Here is a 16,045-nt window from a genome sequence, read left to right as displayed (position 1 = left end):
TTTGTTTTTTTTTTCCCCACTTGGTTTGGGTAACAAAAGTTTTGGTCCAGTTTAAAAACGACGACAACAAAATTATGTCTATAAACTAGGGGTTTTTTTGCTCTCTGTTGGGATGCATGTTGGTTTCATATGGGCTCATTGCCTGTATTGCATGATCGTCTCTTAGGTTTTGGTGCAATAGGTATATTTTTTAAGAAAAGAAAAGCACAATGTTCTGTGTATGTGTGTGTGTGGTGTGTGTAGCTGCAGCTGGCATCACTTGGAGAAAAGAATGAAGAGTGACCTACGGAAATGTGGAAGTCGATGCACTCCCCCCATGGATGGGAACTCAGGACTGCTTTGGAAATACCCTGTTAGTGACTCCTGATTGGACTGATGAACAAATCCCTGCTTGGATAAGGAAAAAAGAACAAAGTTCCAGACTCCACGGTGGCTCAGAATAACAAAATAAACACTCGTCGCCTGGTGTGATCCCAATAGGTTCTTCCAAACCTTCTTCAGTTTCACTGGCGTCGTTTTTATTTCTTCACCTTCTTCTTTTGATTTTCTTTTTTTTTTTTGTGGTTTTTTCTTGTTTTTGTGGTTTTTTCTTTTTTTTTTTTTAGAAAAAAAGGAAAACAATAAAAGTTCTTTAGCTGTGATTTTTTTTGTTTAAATCTTTGAGGTAATACAGTTGTGCCCTCGTTCTAACAGGTTCCCAGAGGTTGATGGTTTCTTTCTTGTTCTTCTAAATCCCTGTCATCCGTTTTCCTTTCTTTCTGTTGTTCCTTTCTGAGCTCCCAGTTGGGCCAACAACCCTGGGGGGAGGAGAGAGGGGGCTTCAGGCCAAGACAGAGGTTGAAGGTGGCTGGAGAAAGGCTGGCAGGGCCCTCCCTGCATCCCTGCTCCCTCTCCAGTCGATCCAGGTGGCCTGGCTTGGTTGTTGCCAAGAAGTCCCAATCTCACCACCAAAAAGAACTGAACTAAACCACTTTACTTGCGAGATCCGAGTGTGCGTTCTGAGTACTTGGTTTGCAAAAGACATTGCAGGCTGGAGCATTGTTCACCCTTCAAAATTTCTGGCTTTGCTATTCATTTTAATTTTATTATTCACTTATTTTTTTTTGTAAAAAATAACATACATTGCTTGTAAAATAATTTCTTTTCTTCTTCTTCTTCTTCTTTAAATTAATTTATTCTTTCATTCTTTTTTTTTGTTCTTCAGATGTCATTATTATTATTATTATTAATTATTATTATCATCATCATTTTTTCTCTCATGGATCCCCCCCACTCTCCCTTCCTAGCCCCACCCCCCTAATGCCCTGTTCTGTCTCTTTAGGAAAATATTCTAATGGCCTGAGTGGCTGCCGCGTGGCACACAGGGCACTCGGGATCAGTCCTCTCGCAGATCCTCACGGCGCACTCCATGCAGAACAGGTTGTGGCCGCAGGGCACCAGCGCGGCCGTGACCTCGCTCTCGAAGCACACCATGCACTCACGGCTGCTGCCCACCGACGTCCGGGCAGCGGCCGGCGTCCCCAGCTTGGAGAAGCCCTGGAGAGGCTCCCCCTGCGACCGCCTGGGCAGCCCGGAGAGGCTGGGCTCTGGGATGGAGGAGGACGGGGAGCGGTGGGAGTTGGGATGGATGGTGCCCGTGCTGCTGGAGCGCTGCTGCTTCGAGAAGAGCACCGAGACGGGGTTGGTGTTCTCCTGCCCTGCCCACATCGGGGCCCCTGACTCCGGCACGCCGTAGTACAGATCCTGCTTGTTCACACCGTAATTGGGGAAGAGGTAACCGTAATTGAAGTCGTTTTGGTCGTTCAGCCGCGGGGTCTCGTAGACGGGGTCAACAGAGCAGTCGCCGATGCAGCCCAGGCTGTTCTGCCGGAAGGTGGAGAGAGGTTTGCAGCCCGGCGCCGGCGTGTGGACCCGCCAAGCCTCTGAGTAGCGGTTCTCCATGCCAGAGTCAGGGCTGCTGGAGAGGAAGTCATTCTCGTTGTTATACTCCAGGATCTTGCCTGTCCTCACCGCAATGTGTGTCTCGATCTCCTCCCGGGCACGCTCCACGTTGCCCGGTGCCCCAGTGATCTCGAAGACGGGGTCCCGGTCTCGGCTCGGCGTGATGATGTAGGTGTTGGTCTGCTGCTGGATCCTCTTGATGGTGGCTCCCTTGGGGCCCACCACCAGCCCCACCACGCGGTAGGGCACGCGCACCCGGATGGTGACCTGCCCCGGCAGGGTGGGCGCGCTGCCGAAGGTGGTGCCCGCCTTGTTGCGGGAGGCCCTGATCATGGAGAAGTGCTCGGCCGCCGAGATGATCTCCCGCCGGGCCATGGCCACGTCCTCCCGCCGCCCCGTCACCATGAAGACCGGCTCCTCGCCCCGCACTGGGGTCTTGATGTAGGTATTGGTCTTGGCCCGCAGCGCTTTGATCTTGCAGCCTTGGGAAGAGAGAGAAGAAGGCACGGCAGTTAATGAGGCTGTCCCACCACTTGCCCCGCTCTGCGGGACACCGCGCTGAGTGGCTGTAATCTCCTGTGCCACCTGGCAGAGCAGGACATGGAACAAGGGAAAGGCTCTATCCCCTTAACCCTGTGTGGAAAAGCCAGAGGGAGGTCCACGTCACCATTCCCGGAGACTCCCTCACTCAGGAGTGCCATGCTCCCTCATCCCCCAGCTGAGGGATCACCGACTGGTGGTGCACCCCACCACACCATTCCCCCCAGCTGCCTTCCCTCAGCAGTCATCCCTAAGATCTCCCTTCCATACACCCCAAAACCAGAGTAATGGGGATCCACCCCAGGTATCAGTGTCTCTGTGATGAGGCCTGTCTCCAGAGCCCCAGGGTGGCCCTCCAAAGACAATGGGGACAGGGCTGATGCACGGGACAGCCTGGAGGTGACAGGAGAACAGGGGGATGCTGGTTGCACAGCCTGGATGGCCAATGTGGAACCCCTTGTCCACCCCATGCCAGCTCCCAAGGGGAGTCACTGGCCATGACTCCAGAGAGAGGATTTTGGTACTACCGTGAAGGTTTTGGGGTGAATGAAGTGAACTTGAGGGGGGCGAGTTTGGAGGGGAGTTGCAGAGATGCAGCAGTTTGGGCCTCCCCACTGCAGATATGGCAGGACTGCAAAGGCCAGCAGAGCTAGATGGCCAGGGGTAGCAGGAGACCAGGATTTGCTTTGGGGCTGAAACAGCAAGAAACTGGGCAGGGCTGCCCTCCTGTGGACCCCACCCCAGGCTGTGCAAAGACTCCTGCTCCAGGTGCTCAGACCCTCTCCCAGGATCACTGGCCAAATGATGCTTTTGTGTACCAGTGTCCACATCCCAGAGCCCATTGAGCTTGTTCTCTAACTCCTAGAACCCACCAAGCCCAATCCCCAGCTCTCCAAATCTCAGAAGACAGCCTTCTGCTTTCTCAAAAAGGGCAAAAGACTTTCCAGTGTGTTTTGGCTTCCAAATTATCTTTTGAAGGGTCTTGATCCAGCTGTTTGGCTCCAGGCTCCTGGATGACACCAGGACGACATCAAGCAACTAATTGTTTTTACAGATGTGGCCCAGTTCTCTAAACTACTCCTGGACCACTCTTTCGTGCCCCTCAGACCCCTCTCTCAAAAAGCCTCACTTGGTGCCCCAAGGCATTCCTGAAGCCTGGCACCGAGCTCCTGTGCAGGCTGGGGGTTCCTCTGCAGGAGGCATGCTCTGAGCTCAGATCCCAAAGAAAAGTTAAAACCTGTGACTCTCCAGTGCAGATGAAGTAAGGTGAGCACTTTGCTGCAGTTTCCCAAGGATTTGGGTGTCTGACAGATGATGAGGACACACCATTGGGACCTCTGTGAGATCCTCCAGCACCTCCTACCCCACCTTCCCTCCCCAGAAAAGACGATCTCCTGTATTTCCTCTGACTGTCTGACACCAGCAGGTTTTCCTCCACACACTCCACTGACACCACACTTCAACACACAAGGACCTGCAAACAGCACCTGTGCAACCACGAAATGCAGATTCTTCAGCTCCTGGGCTGGAACATCATTATTTATACAGATCTTAATAAATAACAGCATCTCTCAGGCTGGGAGCTCCGGGCTGCCACTCATCAACAGCTCCTCTTGTGAGACACAGGCTGGCAACATCGGGGTGCTCACTGGAACGCAGCGATCCCAGCACCCTGTGCTGCTGGCAAGAGCCGAAGCCCAGCCCTGTGGCGGTGGAAAGAGCCTCGTGCCACTGGAGCTGACAGGAACGGCTCCCTGGGCTCGCGGGCGCCGCGGCAGCCACGGCAGCCAGCAGTGCCCGGTGTGGAGCACGCTCAGCCCCGCCAGCCGTGCTCACAGCACGGCACCGGCACCGGGCACAGCCCTGCCAGCCGCGCTCTCGGCACCGGCACCGGCACCGGGAATAGCCCCAGCCAGCCGCGCTCACAGCACCGGCACCGGGCACAGCCCTGCCAGCCGCACTCACGGCATGGCACCGGCACCAGGCACCGGGCACAGCCCCGCCAGCCGCGCTCACGGCACTGGGCACAGCCTCGCCAGCCACGCTCACGGCACCGGGCACAGCCCTGGCCAGCCGCGCTCACGGCACAGCACTGGCACCGGGCACAGCCCCAGCCAGACGCAGGTACACATCAACCCCAGTACAGCCGTGGACCCACCGCCCCTCGGAGGGTCTTGGCAGCAACGTGGGACAGCCCCGGTGAATCAGAACTTCACTGTCGAGTCACAGTGTGACTTTTAACTCCTCGGAGCTGCTTCAGCTTCCGGAGCCTCATTTCCCATTTCTGGAGCAGGAATTGCTGTCTCCTGCCTTGTGCTCCTGCAAAATTTCCCCTTAACATTCCACGTCACAGTGCTGCTGCACTAAACCCATCTCTGAAACAGGAATTCCATGTTCCTGGGTAATGGAAATGCCAGATTTGGCACAAAGAAGGATCTGGGCAAATCCCCAGACCCATCCCTTGCCTGTGTAGCTCACAGGTTACTCCCCAGTTTGCACCATGAGGTACATTTGTGGTGCTTTGTTGAGTAAAGTTTCCTAACAGCCCATGGTCACCCAGTGGTGTGCTATTAATTCCCAAGAAACTCAAAGGACAGAACCTCATGGAGTCAGGCACAACTCAACTGTAGGATAAACCCATGATAAAAGTTCATCCCCAGGAGAGCTGGATAAAACCATGAGAGCTCACCTATGCCCTCTGGCACCCCTGGGCAGGCTGGGCTGTGCCTGACCCACCGCTGGCAGACATTTCCCTGCCCCGTTCCTGTGCCGCTCACTCCAGAGAGGGAGATTCCATCTTAGGAAGATTAACTGAGATGCCACCATTTCCCCAGGGATATCACCGGAGCATCACACGGCAAGGCAGGGGTGTTCACGGCAGCTGAAAATGCCTCCCCGTGCATCACCCCCGGCTGCAGGTGCTCCATTGAATTCCGCAGTGACCCGCGCTCTGCCTCTGGAGTGCCAGGCTCGCTCTCCTGGGCAGAAAAGACCTCAGGCAGGCGTGTGGCACGCCTGGGATTGGGCTCCGAGGCATTCTGAGCCGTGGGACAATGACGGAGTGCGGGGGAGAGGGATCTGGGCCCGGCACGACAGGAAACAATCACGGAGCCGACAGGGAGGGTCAGGCAGGCAGAGCAGTGACAAAGGACGGGGGCTCCATGCTGGGGACAGATGGAAGGGAACAGTGGCAAGGAATACACATGAATGAGAGCAAATGTAAGCACGTTACATGAGCTGCAGGAGCGGGAGGGAGTTGGGGATGGAGCAAAGGTGATGGAAATTGAGCAAAAGGCACACCCTGATACCTCCAAGGGAGGAGAAGGATGAGGTGTGTGTGGAGGCAAATCCAAGACGCCCCAAAACGGCCAAAGGAAGAAGGGCAAGGAGAGAGCACGGCGAGAGGGAGGGGAAGGAGGATCTGGAACGGACAAAAGGACGCGTGGTGCAGTCGGTGGTGTGAGAAGGGGGGGAGGAGGGAGGGTCTCTGTGCAGGCCTGCAGACGGGAAAGCCAGCTTTGTGGAGACAGACAGATGGGAATCCTGCGCTTTAAACAGGAGAAAATCACCTCCTAGGAAATGAGACCAACTCCAGCCAGCCCAGCAGCCCAGTGGGTTTAGCAGCCCCAACCTCCAGCAGCTCTAAACTGGCACAGCCCAAATCCAGAACTCCACAACTTCCAGGGGTACCGCGCTGGTTTACATCAGTTAAAACCAGGCTAAGCTTAAATGTGATTTACTCACTTAGTGCCAAGGCTCTGGGCCTATCTCAGCCCTATCCCTCAGCTATGCACACGAAAAAGGGGCTGAGCCTCCTTTGAGATCACCCTCTTTCTGACAGAGCACAGCAGGATCAGGATGCAGCCCATGACATCTCAGCCAGATGGGCAGCACACCCTGATATTCTTATTCCAAACAAAATTTGTCCTGCATGGGGTGTTTGACACTTTCTCTCTGTGCATAACTGAAATTTGAAAACACCATGTAACAAAGCATTTTACTGGGGGGATTATTCAAAGGGGAGGGAGGTGGAAGGGAGGGAATTGCCTAGCAGGTGGTGTCAAAATGAAGCTAAGGGAAGAAAAGGACCCATGAAAGCTGTACTAATACATAACTTGGTGCATGTTCTCCTCATTATGACAACGCACAGACATCAGTGTGTCAATCCCTGGAAGACCCCTGCCACTTAGATTTTTACATTAAACAGAGAATTAAGCCCTTTCTCATTGTGCTTCCATAGCCTACCTCCTATTATCCTGGATTTCGCCAATAATGTGGATCCCAAAGCATTTCATGAAGGAGGCTGTAAGCTCAGTTCTTCCCCTCGTCCTTTTTTCTCTTTAATTTCACTGATTATCAATTGACTCAAAGCATACATATTTGCAAATGACCTGAGTACATCACAAACATTCCCACACAGGACTAAACCTAGGAGGAGTGGAGAGCCTCCGGTGCCCAGACCAGTCAGCTAACTGGAATTAATCTGCAGAGCAGCCATCTCTGGCTGAAAACATATAAATAAATTGAGTCTAGACATTGCCAAGATGGGTGGTGGGGGTCAGGGGGAGATCTGGATGCACAGCCAGCTCATTTCTGCTTACCCCTGCATCAGGGCAACAAATCCATCAGAATTAACAGAGAAGACTCTAGGAGCTTGGTTCACCTCTCCAGCAAAGGCAGCTGCTCACAAGGGACACAAGGGTGCTGGATGCATCTGATCTGTTGTTTTCTTGGCATGAACACATCCCAAATGTTCCCATCTGAGCAGCCCCAGACCGAGGTGTTTTCACAGGACCTCAGCAGGATTTACACCAAGGCTCCCAGGCACTGCTCCACCAGCGGGCAGAGGATGGATCAGTGCATGGAATGGATGTGCCCAGCACACCACCACGGTGGCAATGCCACCAGGACAGTGCAATGGCACACACAGCTGTGCCCGTGGAGCAGATCCCTCAAATAATTTCATTTTGGTGTGTGTAAATTCAGGGTTAGACCTGCTGATGACCTTCTCCTCAGTGCTGCCACAAGGCCAAATCCTGCACAGGTATATTCTGCTGCTGATGCAGTCTACAGACTCCCACCAGCAGCAACTGGCACCTCCAGCCCAGGAGCACGGCTCTGACCCTGGAAGCACCAGAGGAGCTGTACCAGCTACAGCAAACAGCTCCGGAGCCAACCCCGAGGTGGATCTTTTTGTTTCACTGATGTGTTGTGGTTTTATTTTGGGAAACACACCCCACAAATCACTCCAGGTCCTGATATTTCTTGTTTTCATCAGATACAAAATAATCTCTACAGACAAAAGCTTCTGAGCCCTCTTCTCGTTTATCCCAAGGCACGGTTACACTGCACAGATACAAATTACACCTGTAAATACCCCACACAGTCCATTCTGGCAGTGCTGGTGGGGTGCAAGAGGGTCTAAGGGCAAATTAGAACTTGGGGTTTTTTTCTATTGTAGTCATAAAATTGAAGAGGATCATAAAATAAAAAACCCTCAGCTACCTCGGGTAAGGTGGGGCATTCTTTTCCTCGTTAACATGAAAGCCCTGTTAAAAGACAAGCACACAAAGAACCTCACAAATAAACCCTCCTGACGGCCTGTGGGGTAAGGTTTTGCTGCATTGAAAACCTGACGAAAGTGGTGTCAAAAAACACAAATGCACACAAAAGGACCACAACCAACCAACTAAATCTCTTTGCACCGAGGGTTTATTGTCCTGATGATGCAAGTTGTGTTTACAAGAAGGGGAAAAACACCACCCAATATAACATGCCAGGAAAACCAGCGACTGCCTCGCTCCAGCATTGCGATTTTACGCTTTTTCACATTGTGCTGAAAGTTGTTTATGAAAAAAAAAAAACAACAAAGAAAAACAGGGGAAAGCCCACAAAAACACCCAACAGAAACAGCCCCAGCGCCACCAGACAATCGCTGCCTTGTGCGGCGGAGGAAAGTTGGGAAGTGGAAGCCCCCGGCCCCGCCAGCCCCGCATGGCGTGCAGTGGGTGTGCCCGCGGCACCCGCACGGCACAGCCGCGGCACCGGAGCCGCGCCGGGGCCGGGCAGCGCCGGGGGGAGCGGGGCACGGCGAGCGGCGGGGGGATGCGGGGAGGGGGCTGCCAGACAAAGGCGGGGGCCCCCACCCAATGACAGCACGCTTTCCCACTGCCCTAGATTCCGGGCGGCTGCGCTGCGGCGCGGTTCACTCGGTCAGCGCGGCATCCATCCAGCCGCCCGATCCCAATCCCAGGCGCGGGGGAGCGTGCGTGTCTCCCGAGAAAATTCCCTTTGTCTCTCTCCCAGACCCGTTCCCTCCTCCCACCTCCAGTTCAAACAGCACAAAGTCGATCCCGTTCCGCACTTCTCCCTTGTGTAAATTCAGACCAATTCTCATTAACACTTTGTAACAACCCGTCACCGCTGCAATATCTCTCCCTTTAAGGCCCATCCTGAGCTGCCACAGCAGCGTACGGAGGTTGTCTCCAGACCCCAGCAGGTCGGGTGGCTTTCACTCCAAGATCTCCGTGAAGTAAGGAGACAAGGAGCTCTGCCCCCCTTGCTGCTCCTCGGATGCTGTGCATACATCCACCTCCACAGGGTGGGTGGGGGAGCTGCCATCATCAGACTTCCTCAATGGAAAAGGCTTCCTTGGACTATTTTTAAATGCTGAAAGCATTGGAGCATGTTTGGAGCTACACAAAGAGGTTTAGTGGGGCTTCTTGTTATTTGACTTCACCTTACCAAGAAAGAGCAATTTATGTTAAGATCCTCTCTCACATAAGCTCATTCCTGGCGACAACAGGCTGGTTGGAGCAGGCTGGGAGATGCTGCATCAAAGGGTGTCTGTGAGTACAGGTGACAATGGATGCTATTCCTGTGATGAGACCAAGAACCCTGAGAAGGACCAAAAATCCTTAGTCCAAAAATCCTTACAGGGAAAGTCTCATTCTGGGAGTGGATGCATCACGAAGCCAAACCAACCCCACACCTTCTCCCGACCTGCACACATCAGACACACAAAGGACCGGCACCACGTCTCCCTAACCACAACACCTGGCCTTAAATACGCCCTGCAGCCTCTTCCCTGGCTCCACCAACAGCAGCCCAGTTTGTCTTTGGGAGCGGGCAGAAAAGTTTGGATATGAATCTTGATCTGGCTGATTCACACCCACCTCTGGTCACTTCTAGGGAAGAACATGGACACTGCAGTGACTGAGGATTTCTGCCCCTTTCTAATTTCAGTCTGCACAACCAAAACATGATGCCCTTCAGACACTCTGCATTCCTCCCAGCACCTCTCCCATCTCAACCCACATCCCTTGATGTCCCACCATCTCCTCAAAACCCTACTGCAAACCCCTTCAGTGCTTTGTCTTTCCAATTCCATCCACATGGCTGTGAGAGCCAGCACAGTCATGGACAGGCTACTGCAGGCAGGACACCCACAACGCGAGCTGGCAGGAGAAATACCAGAGCCACCAAGCACCCTGATGTGCCACACAGACCTGGACCGGTTCAGAACCAGGGAGTGCTGCCCATGCCATGGCACACGCCAGGAGGTTCAGTCACCCAGCTCGGCACAGCTGGAGTTCACACATGTGCCAGGGGAAGAGGGGATGACCTGCAGGAGCCCTGACTCAGGCACAGACCCACCCCTGCCCTTCACCCTCACAGCACAGGAGGACAGGCATGGAGGTCACGGCTCCACCTCCAGCCAGGGAAGGGATGTCACTACCAACCATGCCCAGGGGTCACAGGCGCCAGTCCAAGGGATTCTTGTGACTTCATCCCCTCATTCTTCCTTTTCCAGTTTCCTGTCCTCAGGTTTGCACAGCAGCCCTTGGCACATTCCACCAGCCACCCAGCTCTTTGCCATGGATTCCGGGGCACGAGGTGGAGGAGCCTGTCTGCCCAGTTCCCACCACTGCCCATTTCCAGAGCCCACCATCTCATCCTCACCAGCCCCTCATCCCAGCCGGCTCGCGGCTGCGCTGCTGGAGACGCGCTGCTCAAACCCAGCACGCGAGGCAGCCCCAGCACAAACTGGAGCAGGGCTTCCAGCAGGCGATTGGCTCTGCGAGGGCACGTTCACAGCTCCTGGGGAAAGCAGGAGCTGCCAAGCTCAGGTTGAGTTCCTGCAGCATCTCTTGCTTGGAGTGGAGCCACCCCCTCTACCACAATTACATCTCTTCACAAACCATCCTTACAGGCATTCCAATAAAAATATATCGGGCTCAAGCCTTATTTACACTTAAGTGCCTTTTCACTTCTGTGGCAAAGTGAGGGGTGGCCTGATGGCAGGTGGAATTCCCATGGGCAAGTGTGTGCACCACGGCCCAGATCCAGGCCTCTCATATCCACGCCTGCCTGTGAGGAACACTTTCATAGATGGTTGATATTATTGTAAAATAATCTGAAGGGATAGTTGAAGAAAAAGCTAAACCTTGTTACCATGTAAAGTCGTGAAATAATTTTTATTTCATTATTACTTTTTGCCCCCTTCCTTTTTCATCACCCTGTTCACAGACACCCAAAAAACAATTGTTTTCCTAGAAAACCATCCACCACAGGAGCAGTACTACCAGGGGGTGACAGTCTGCAGTTTCTGGGATTCCTGCTCAGGCATCCATAAGAGTCCAGGATTCAATCCCTCTGGGAGCCCCACACCCAGCTCTAGACCCTCTTAATCTGGCTTTCTACACAAAAACAAGGCACTGGAGACAGTGGAGACATTCCTACAGGCCTTTAGAAACAAGTGTGGGCCATGATCTCTGCTGGAGTGAAGAGCTGTAGCCACAGGGTCTGTGCTGCAGGAATGCCCAGCACAGGATCCATCCCACCCACCTCCACGATGGGGCACAGGCTGTCGTGTGTATCAACATCTGTGCCACCAGCCAAAGGAGCACAGCCACAGCCTTATCCCCACAGCTCGAGCACACTGACATTTCAGTTTCCTAGATGTGGGAAAACCCTTACACACACAAAAAATGGTGGAAAAAATCCAGGAATGCGCGTTTTCCTCTCCATCGCTCTGGACACAACAGGCACGTGCTGTGTTCTGAGCATATCGGAACACACCCCCTTCTCAGGAGTCTGGGGCAGTAGTGAGATCCGGAGAGAAAACAGCCCTGGCACATTTCCCCTCGGTTCCGCCTGCCGAATCCTCTTTCCCAACTTTATTAAACAAAGGGGGCCTGATTCTCTATGGCCTCACACCCACCAGTGCAGAGTTGGTGCTGAGCCCCACCGTGTCTGCCCAGGCTCCACTCCCGGCAGTGCAAAGGCAGCACAGGGAGGATCAGGATCCAGGCCAGTGGGATCTCCTGGGCCAGGCTGTAACAGCGAGTCTTTTACACCAGACCTTCACCCCTTCCTGCCCATCTCCCCGGGTGCTCAGCTAGGGACCCCCATCCCAGTGTGGACGCCAGAGTAAGAGCTGTTTCCTGGGCTGCAGATGCCCCAAGTTTTGGGGAGGCCAGCACCCCCCGGGCTCCTGCCCACTCTCCATGCCGGTGTAGGAACCGGACCCTTGCACGGGCGGGAGCCAGCGGAGCCTCCGCAGACCCCATTGTTCCCACCGCACGCCCTAGCGTCAGCGATGCCCAGCGAGGAGCCATTTGTGTCCCTCTCCCCGTGGCTTCCCCTCGCCCAGCTCAGCCCTTCTCGGGGCACTGGGGGTCACCACCCCCCGGGTCCCACCGCAAACCCCTGCCCAGGGGCCTTCGACCCCAACCCACGGGGAGCATCTGCCCATGAAGCTGCAGGCTCTGCCCATCGCACTTCCAGAGCGTCAAGTTACTTGTTCAGAGAAAGAAAGAAAGCAAGCAAGAAAGCAAGCAAGAAAGCAAGCAAGCAAGAAAGAAAGAAACAAAAAGTCCAACACTTAGCCGCACTATTATTGCTTTTTTTTTTTTCTCTGTAGCACAAAACTTCTCTCGGCAGCGCCGTGCCCCGGCTCCCGCAGTGCCCACGGGCGGCGCGGAGCCCCGCACCACACACCCGGGAGTGGTGGGAGTGGGCGAGGGGTGACTTAAGAGTGGGTGTGGTATGGAGATATATATATAGAGAGAGAGGGAGATATATATGTATTTTTTTTTAAAGCCCTCCTCCATTCCACCTCGCTCCGAACGGAGCCGTGAGGAGAACAAAAGCATCACTGTGGCGGCGCGCGGGCAGCGGCTGCGGGGGGCCCACGCCGGACGGCGGGTCCCGCTCCGGGGTCCCCCCGCTCCGGGGTCCCCCCGCTCCCGGGGGCGGCGGGAGGCGCTCGGCTCCCACCCGCTCAGCGGCCGCTCGGACCGAGCCCGGCACCACCACACCCCCTCCGCCCGGCCAACAAAGGGGGACTCCGCGGCGCGGGGCCGGGCTCAGCCCGCACCCCCGCCCTTCCCCCGCCTTATTTCCAGGTTTTTTTTTTTCTTAAGGAGAGCGCGGTCGGGATCGGCTCTCCAGCGGAACCGGGGAGCGGCGCGTGGGGCTCCGGTGCCGGCAGCCGGACAAGCCCCAGCAGCATTCCCACAGAGCCCCCCATCCCACCCTGCCCAAACCCCACCGTGACGGGAGCGCAGCCACCCGCACACAGCCCGGGAGCCCCAGGCTTTGTCCCCGGCGGGGCCGAGCGGCCCCGGCCCCGAACAATGGGCGAGAGGGAGCGGCGGGGGCGGCGGCGGGGCCCCCCGGCCGCGGGGGAGTGTCCCGAGGCCGGCGAGCGGTGACACCGGGGGGGATCGCGGGTACCGGGGGCCCGGCGCTCACCTTGCCGTCCCACGATCTCGGCCACGTGCTCGGAGCTGGGCACCGGGACGCACTCGGTGGTGTTGGAGCTGCTCTTGAGTCGCAGCTCGGCCTCCTTGTAGAGCGCGCACAACTTGGGCTCCGCCGCCCCGGCGCTGGGCGCCGCCGAGCCCTTCGGGGCCGCCGGGGGCGGCGGCGGCGGCGGCGGCGGCGGCTGCTGCGGCGGCGGCGGCGGCGGCGGGGGCTGCTGCGGCGGCGGCGGCGGCGGGTTATTGTTGTTGTTGTTGCTGTCCTCCACCAGCACCACGGCCGAGGAGGAGGAGGAGGAGGAAGGCTCGCCTAGCCCCAGCAGGCAGAGCTGGTCCAGGGCGAGCTGCAGCGCCCGGTCATCCTCAAGCAGCGCTCTGTCTTTGCCGCTCCCACCGAAACAGCCTAAATCGCCGAAACCCCCGTTCCTTTCCATTATCCCTGGGACTACCAGGCTAGGCATGGCTAACAAAGGCTTGGGAGGGGGCTGGGGGCTGAGGGGGGGGGGGGGCGAGAGGAGGGGAGGGGGGGGACACAAAGAGCTCGGGAGGGAGAAGGGAAAAAAAAAGGCAGAGGGAGAGAACGAGAGAGAGAAAAGGACCCTCCGCCCCCCGCCCCCCGCCTGGCCAAGCCCCTTTCCCGTGTAACCCGAGCCCCGCGCCCGCCGCCTCCACCGCGGTCCCCCCGCCGACGCCCCCGCCCCCGGCCGCCGCCGCCGGGGGGTGCGGGGGGTGCGGGGGGCGCGGAGCGGAGCGCGGCCCCGCGGGGGGAAACTCTTTTGTTTGAAGGCGGCTGGGCGCTGCGGGAGCGGCCCGGCCCGCGGGCTGATGGGGGATGTAGTCCGGCCGCGGCACACCCCCGCCCGCGGCGCCGGGGACCGCGGCGGCGGGACCGGGGCGGCGGGGCCCGGAGGTCGCGGGGGCAGGCGATATGGGGAGGGGGACCCGCTGTGACACGGGGAGGGGGGCGTGGGGACCCGCGGTGACACGGGTGGGTGTGGGATGTGGGGGGACCGGCTGTGACACGGGGAGGGGGCTACAGGGGACCCACCGTGACACGAGTGGAGAGACTGCACGGGCATCCGCGGTGACGCGGGTGGAGCGTGGTGTGCGGGACCGCCTGGGACACGGAGGGGAGGCTGCTGTGGGGAGACACGTGCGGTGGGTGGAGAGGCTGCAGGGCACACACGGTGTCACGGATGTAGGGACTGCAGGGGCACCACGCAGTGCCACCAGTGGAGGGGGATGCAGGAGGATCCACCATGTCACCGGTGCAGGGACTGCAGAGGGACATGCCGGGACATGGGGGTGGGGGATGGGGGTAACTGCTGTGACACAGGCTGGGGCGGTGCAAGGGGACCAGCCGTGCAATGGACGGGTGAAGGGGACTGCGTGGAAAGCCACTGTGACACGGCTGGAGGGTGATGCAAGGAGATCAGCCATGCCATGGGTGGAAGGGACCGTGGTGGGACCCATTGTGGAGCAGGCTGCAGTGGAATTCCCTGTGTCACATGTGGAGGGGGCTCCTTGGGGACTCACCATGCAACGGGCGGGTGCAGGGGCTGCATGGGATCCACTGAGACACGGGTGTAGGGGCTGCATGGGATCCGCTGAGACACGGGTGTAGGGGCTGCATGGGATCCACTGAGACACGGGTGTAGGGGCTGCATGGGGCCTCACTCTGTGTTTCATGAGAGACTCACTGTGCACACCCCTGGCATAGAGGGATCACAGAAAAGAAGGGTCTGTGAGGGGACCCACTGGGTGCACCCAGCAGGGAGGGGTCAGGAGTGGAAGGGGTCTACGTGGGGACCCACCACTGTGGAAGGGTCATGGGCGAAGGAGGGTTTGTGTGGGGACCTGTTGTTGCCCACTCATGAGGGATGCTGCAGAGGTGTCCAGGGTTGGAATCCAGAGATCCACAGGGACAGCAGGGATCCCTGGGAGGAGTGATGGCTTGGCAGGGACACCTTGGGGTGGAACTGCTTGGGTACAGGATAGAAGGGCATCAGTGGGGTAAATGGTGGGACAATGGGGCAGGAACCCCCTCCCATGGACAAGGAGTACACTGCTTGTCCTTTTGGAAGGACACGGCCTTCCAAAAGGGTTCCCCACAAACATGAGGACTTCAGTTTTGCAATGAGAAGATTCCTGACATGGCCACGAGCATTTGAGGGACAATACTGCATGTCCACCAGGCCTAGGAATTATGGAAAACAAGAAGGGGGAGCCCCCCAAGGCCTTGTAGTGGCTCCAAGCACAGTGAGGCTTGTTGAGGCTGCTGGGGCTCAGCTCCCCACCCTTGGCTCTGTGTCCCAGCAAAGCCCCTTCCTGCAGACTGGGAATGCTGGCGTGGCCGTGGGACAGCCCTGCTCCCTGGGCTGGCCTTTCTCATTGAAATGAGGAGGATTCAGCGTGGAGGGAAAAAGCAGTGACAAGAAGCATTGACAATCTCCCCAGCCAGCCGGGCTGGGCGGCGAGTGTGTGAGCACGCGGTTCTCCCCTCGCCCCTTTCTTCCCTTTGAATCAAACCAGATGTCTCCCATGAAATGAGATTGCCGGAGCTCACACTGGAGAGGGACAATGCGGAGGGATGCGAGGCTCACACCGCGCTGCAGCTCTGCCAAAGGCAACGGCTGCGGCGCGGGCTGGGGGCTGGTGGCACTGGTGCCTTATCACTGGGGCTGGACCTTTCCACCCCCCACTGTATCCATTATGATTTGCTCTCTTTGGCTCTGGGATCCTTACAGGAAGGTTTTTTTTTCTTTCCCCCACTCTCCCCTTTCTGGGTCTACCCGGCA

At 56.9% G+C, this 16,045-nt stretch overlaps 1 protein-coding gene across 1 annotated transcript; it reads right to left on the bottom strand.

The window, feature by feature from the left end:
• Positions 1 to 543: 543 nt before the first annotated feature.
• MEX3A (mex-3 RNA binding family member A) lies at positions 544 to 13,739 on the bottom strand. The gene is made up of 2 exons (XM_063420446.1): positions 13,240 to 13,739; positions 544 to 2,423 (listed from the first exon to the last, which is right to left on the bottom strand). The coding sequence occupies exons 1-2, from the start codon at positions 13,706 to 13,708 to the stop codon at positions 1,318 to 1,320; spliced, it is 1,575 nt and encodes a 524-aa protein (XP_063276516.1). The 5' UTR covers positions 13,709 to 13,739; the 3' UTR covers positions 544 to 1,317.
• Positions 13,740 to 16,045: the final 2,306 nt, after the last annotated feature.

The sequence above is a fragment of the Prinia subflava genome, chromosome 31, assembly GCF_021018805.1.
Source record: "Prinia subflava isolate CZ2003 ecotype Zambia chromosome 31, Cam_Psub_1.2, whole genome shotgun sequence".
NCBI classification, from domain to species: domain Eukaryota; kingdom Metazoa; phylum Chordata; class Aves; order Passeriformes; family Cisticolidae; genus Prinia; species Prinia subflava.
The sequence above is the reverse complement of the archived record's forward strand: the minus strand, read 5'-3'. Positions and strand labels throughout refer to the sequence as shown.

Excerpts from the sequence above, each read along its gene's own strand:
- MEX3A (XM_063420446.1), bottom strand. The coding sequence starts at position 13,708 with ATGCCTAGCCTGGTAGTCCCAGGGATAATGGAAAGGAACGGGGGTTTC. Across the intron at positions 2,424-13,239 it reads CGAGATCGTGGGACGGCAAG|GCTGCAAGATCAAAGCGCTG; the intron begins GTGAGCGCCGGG and ends TCTCTTCCCAAG.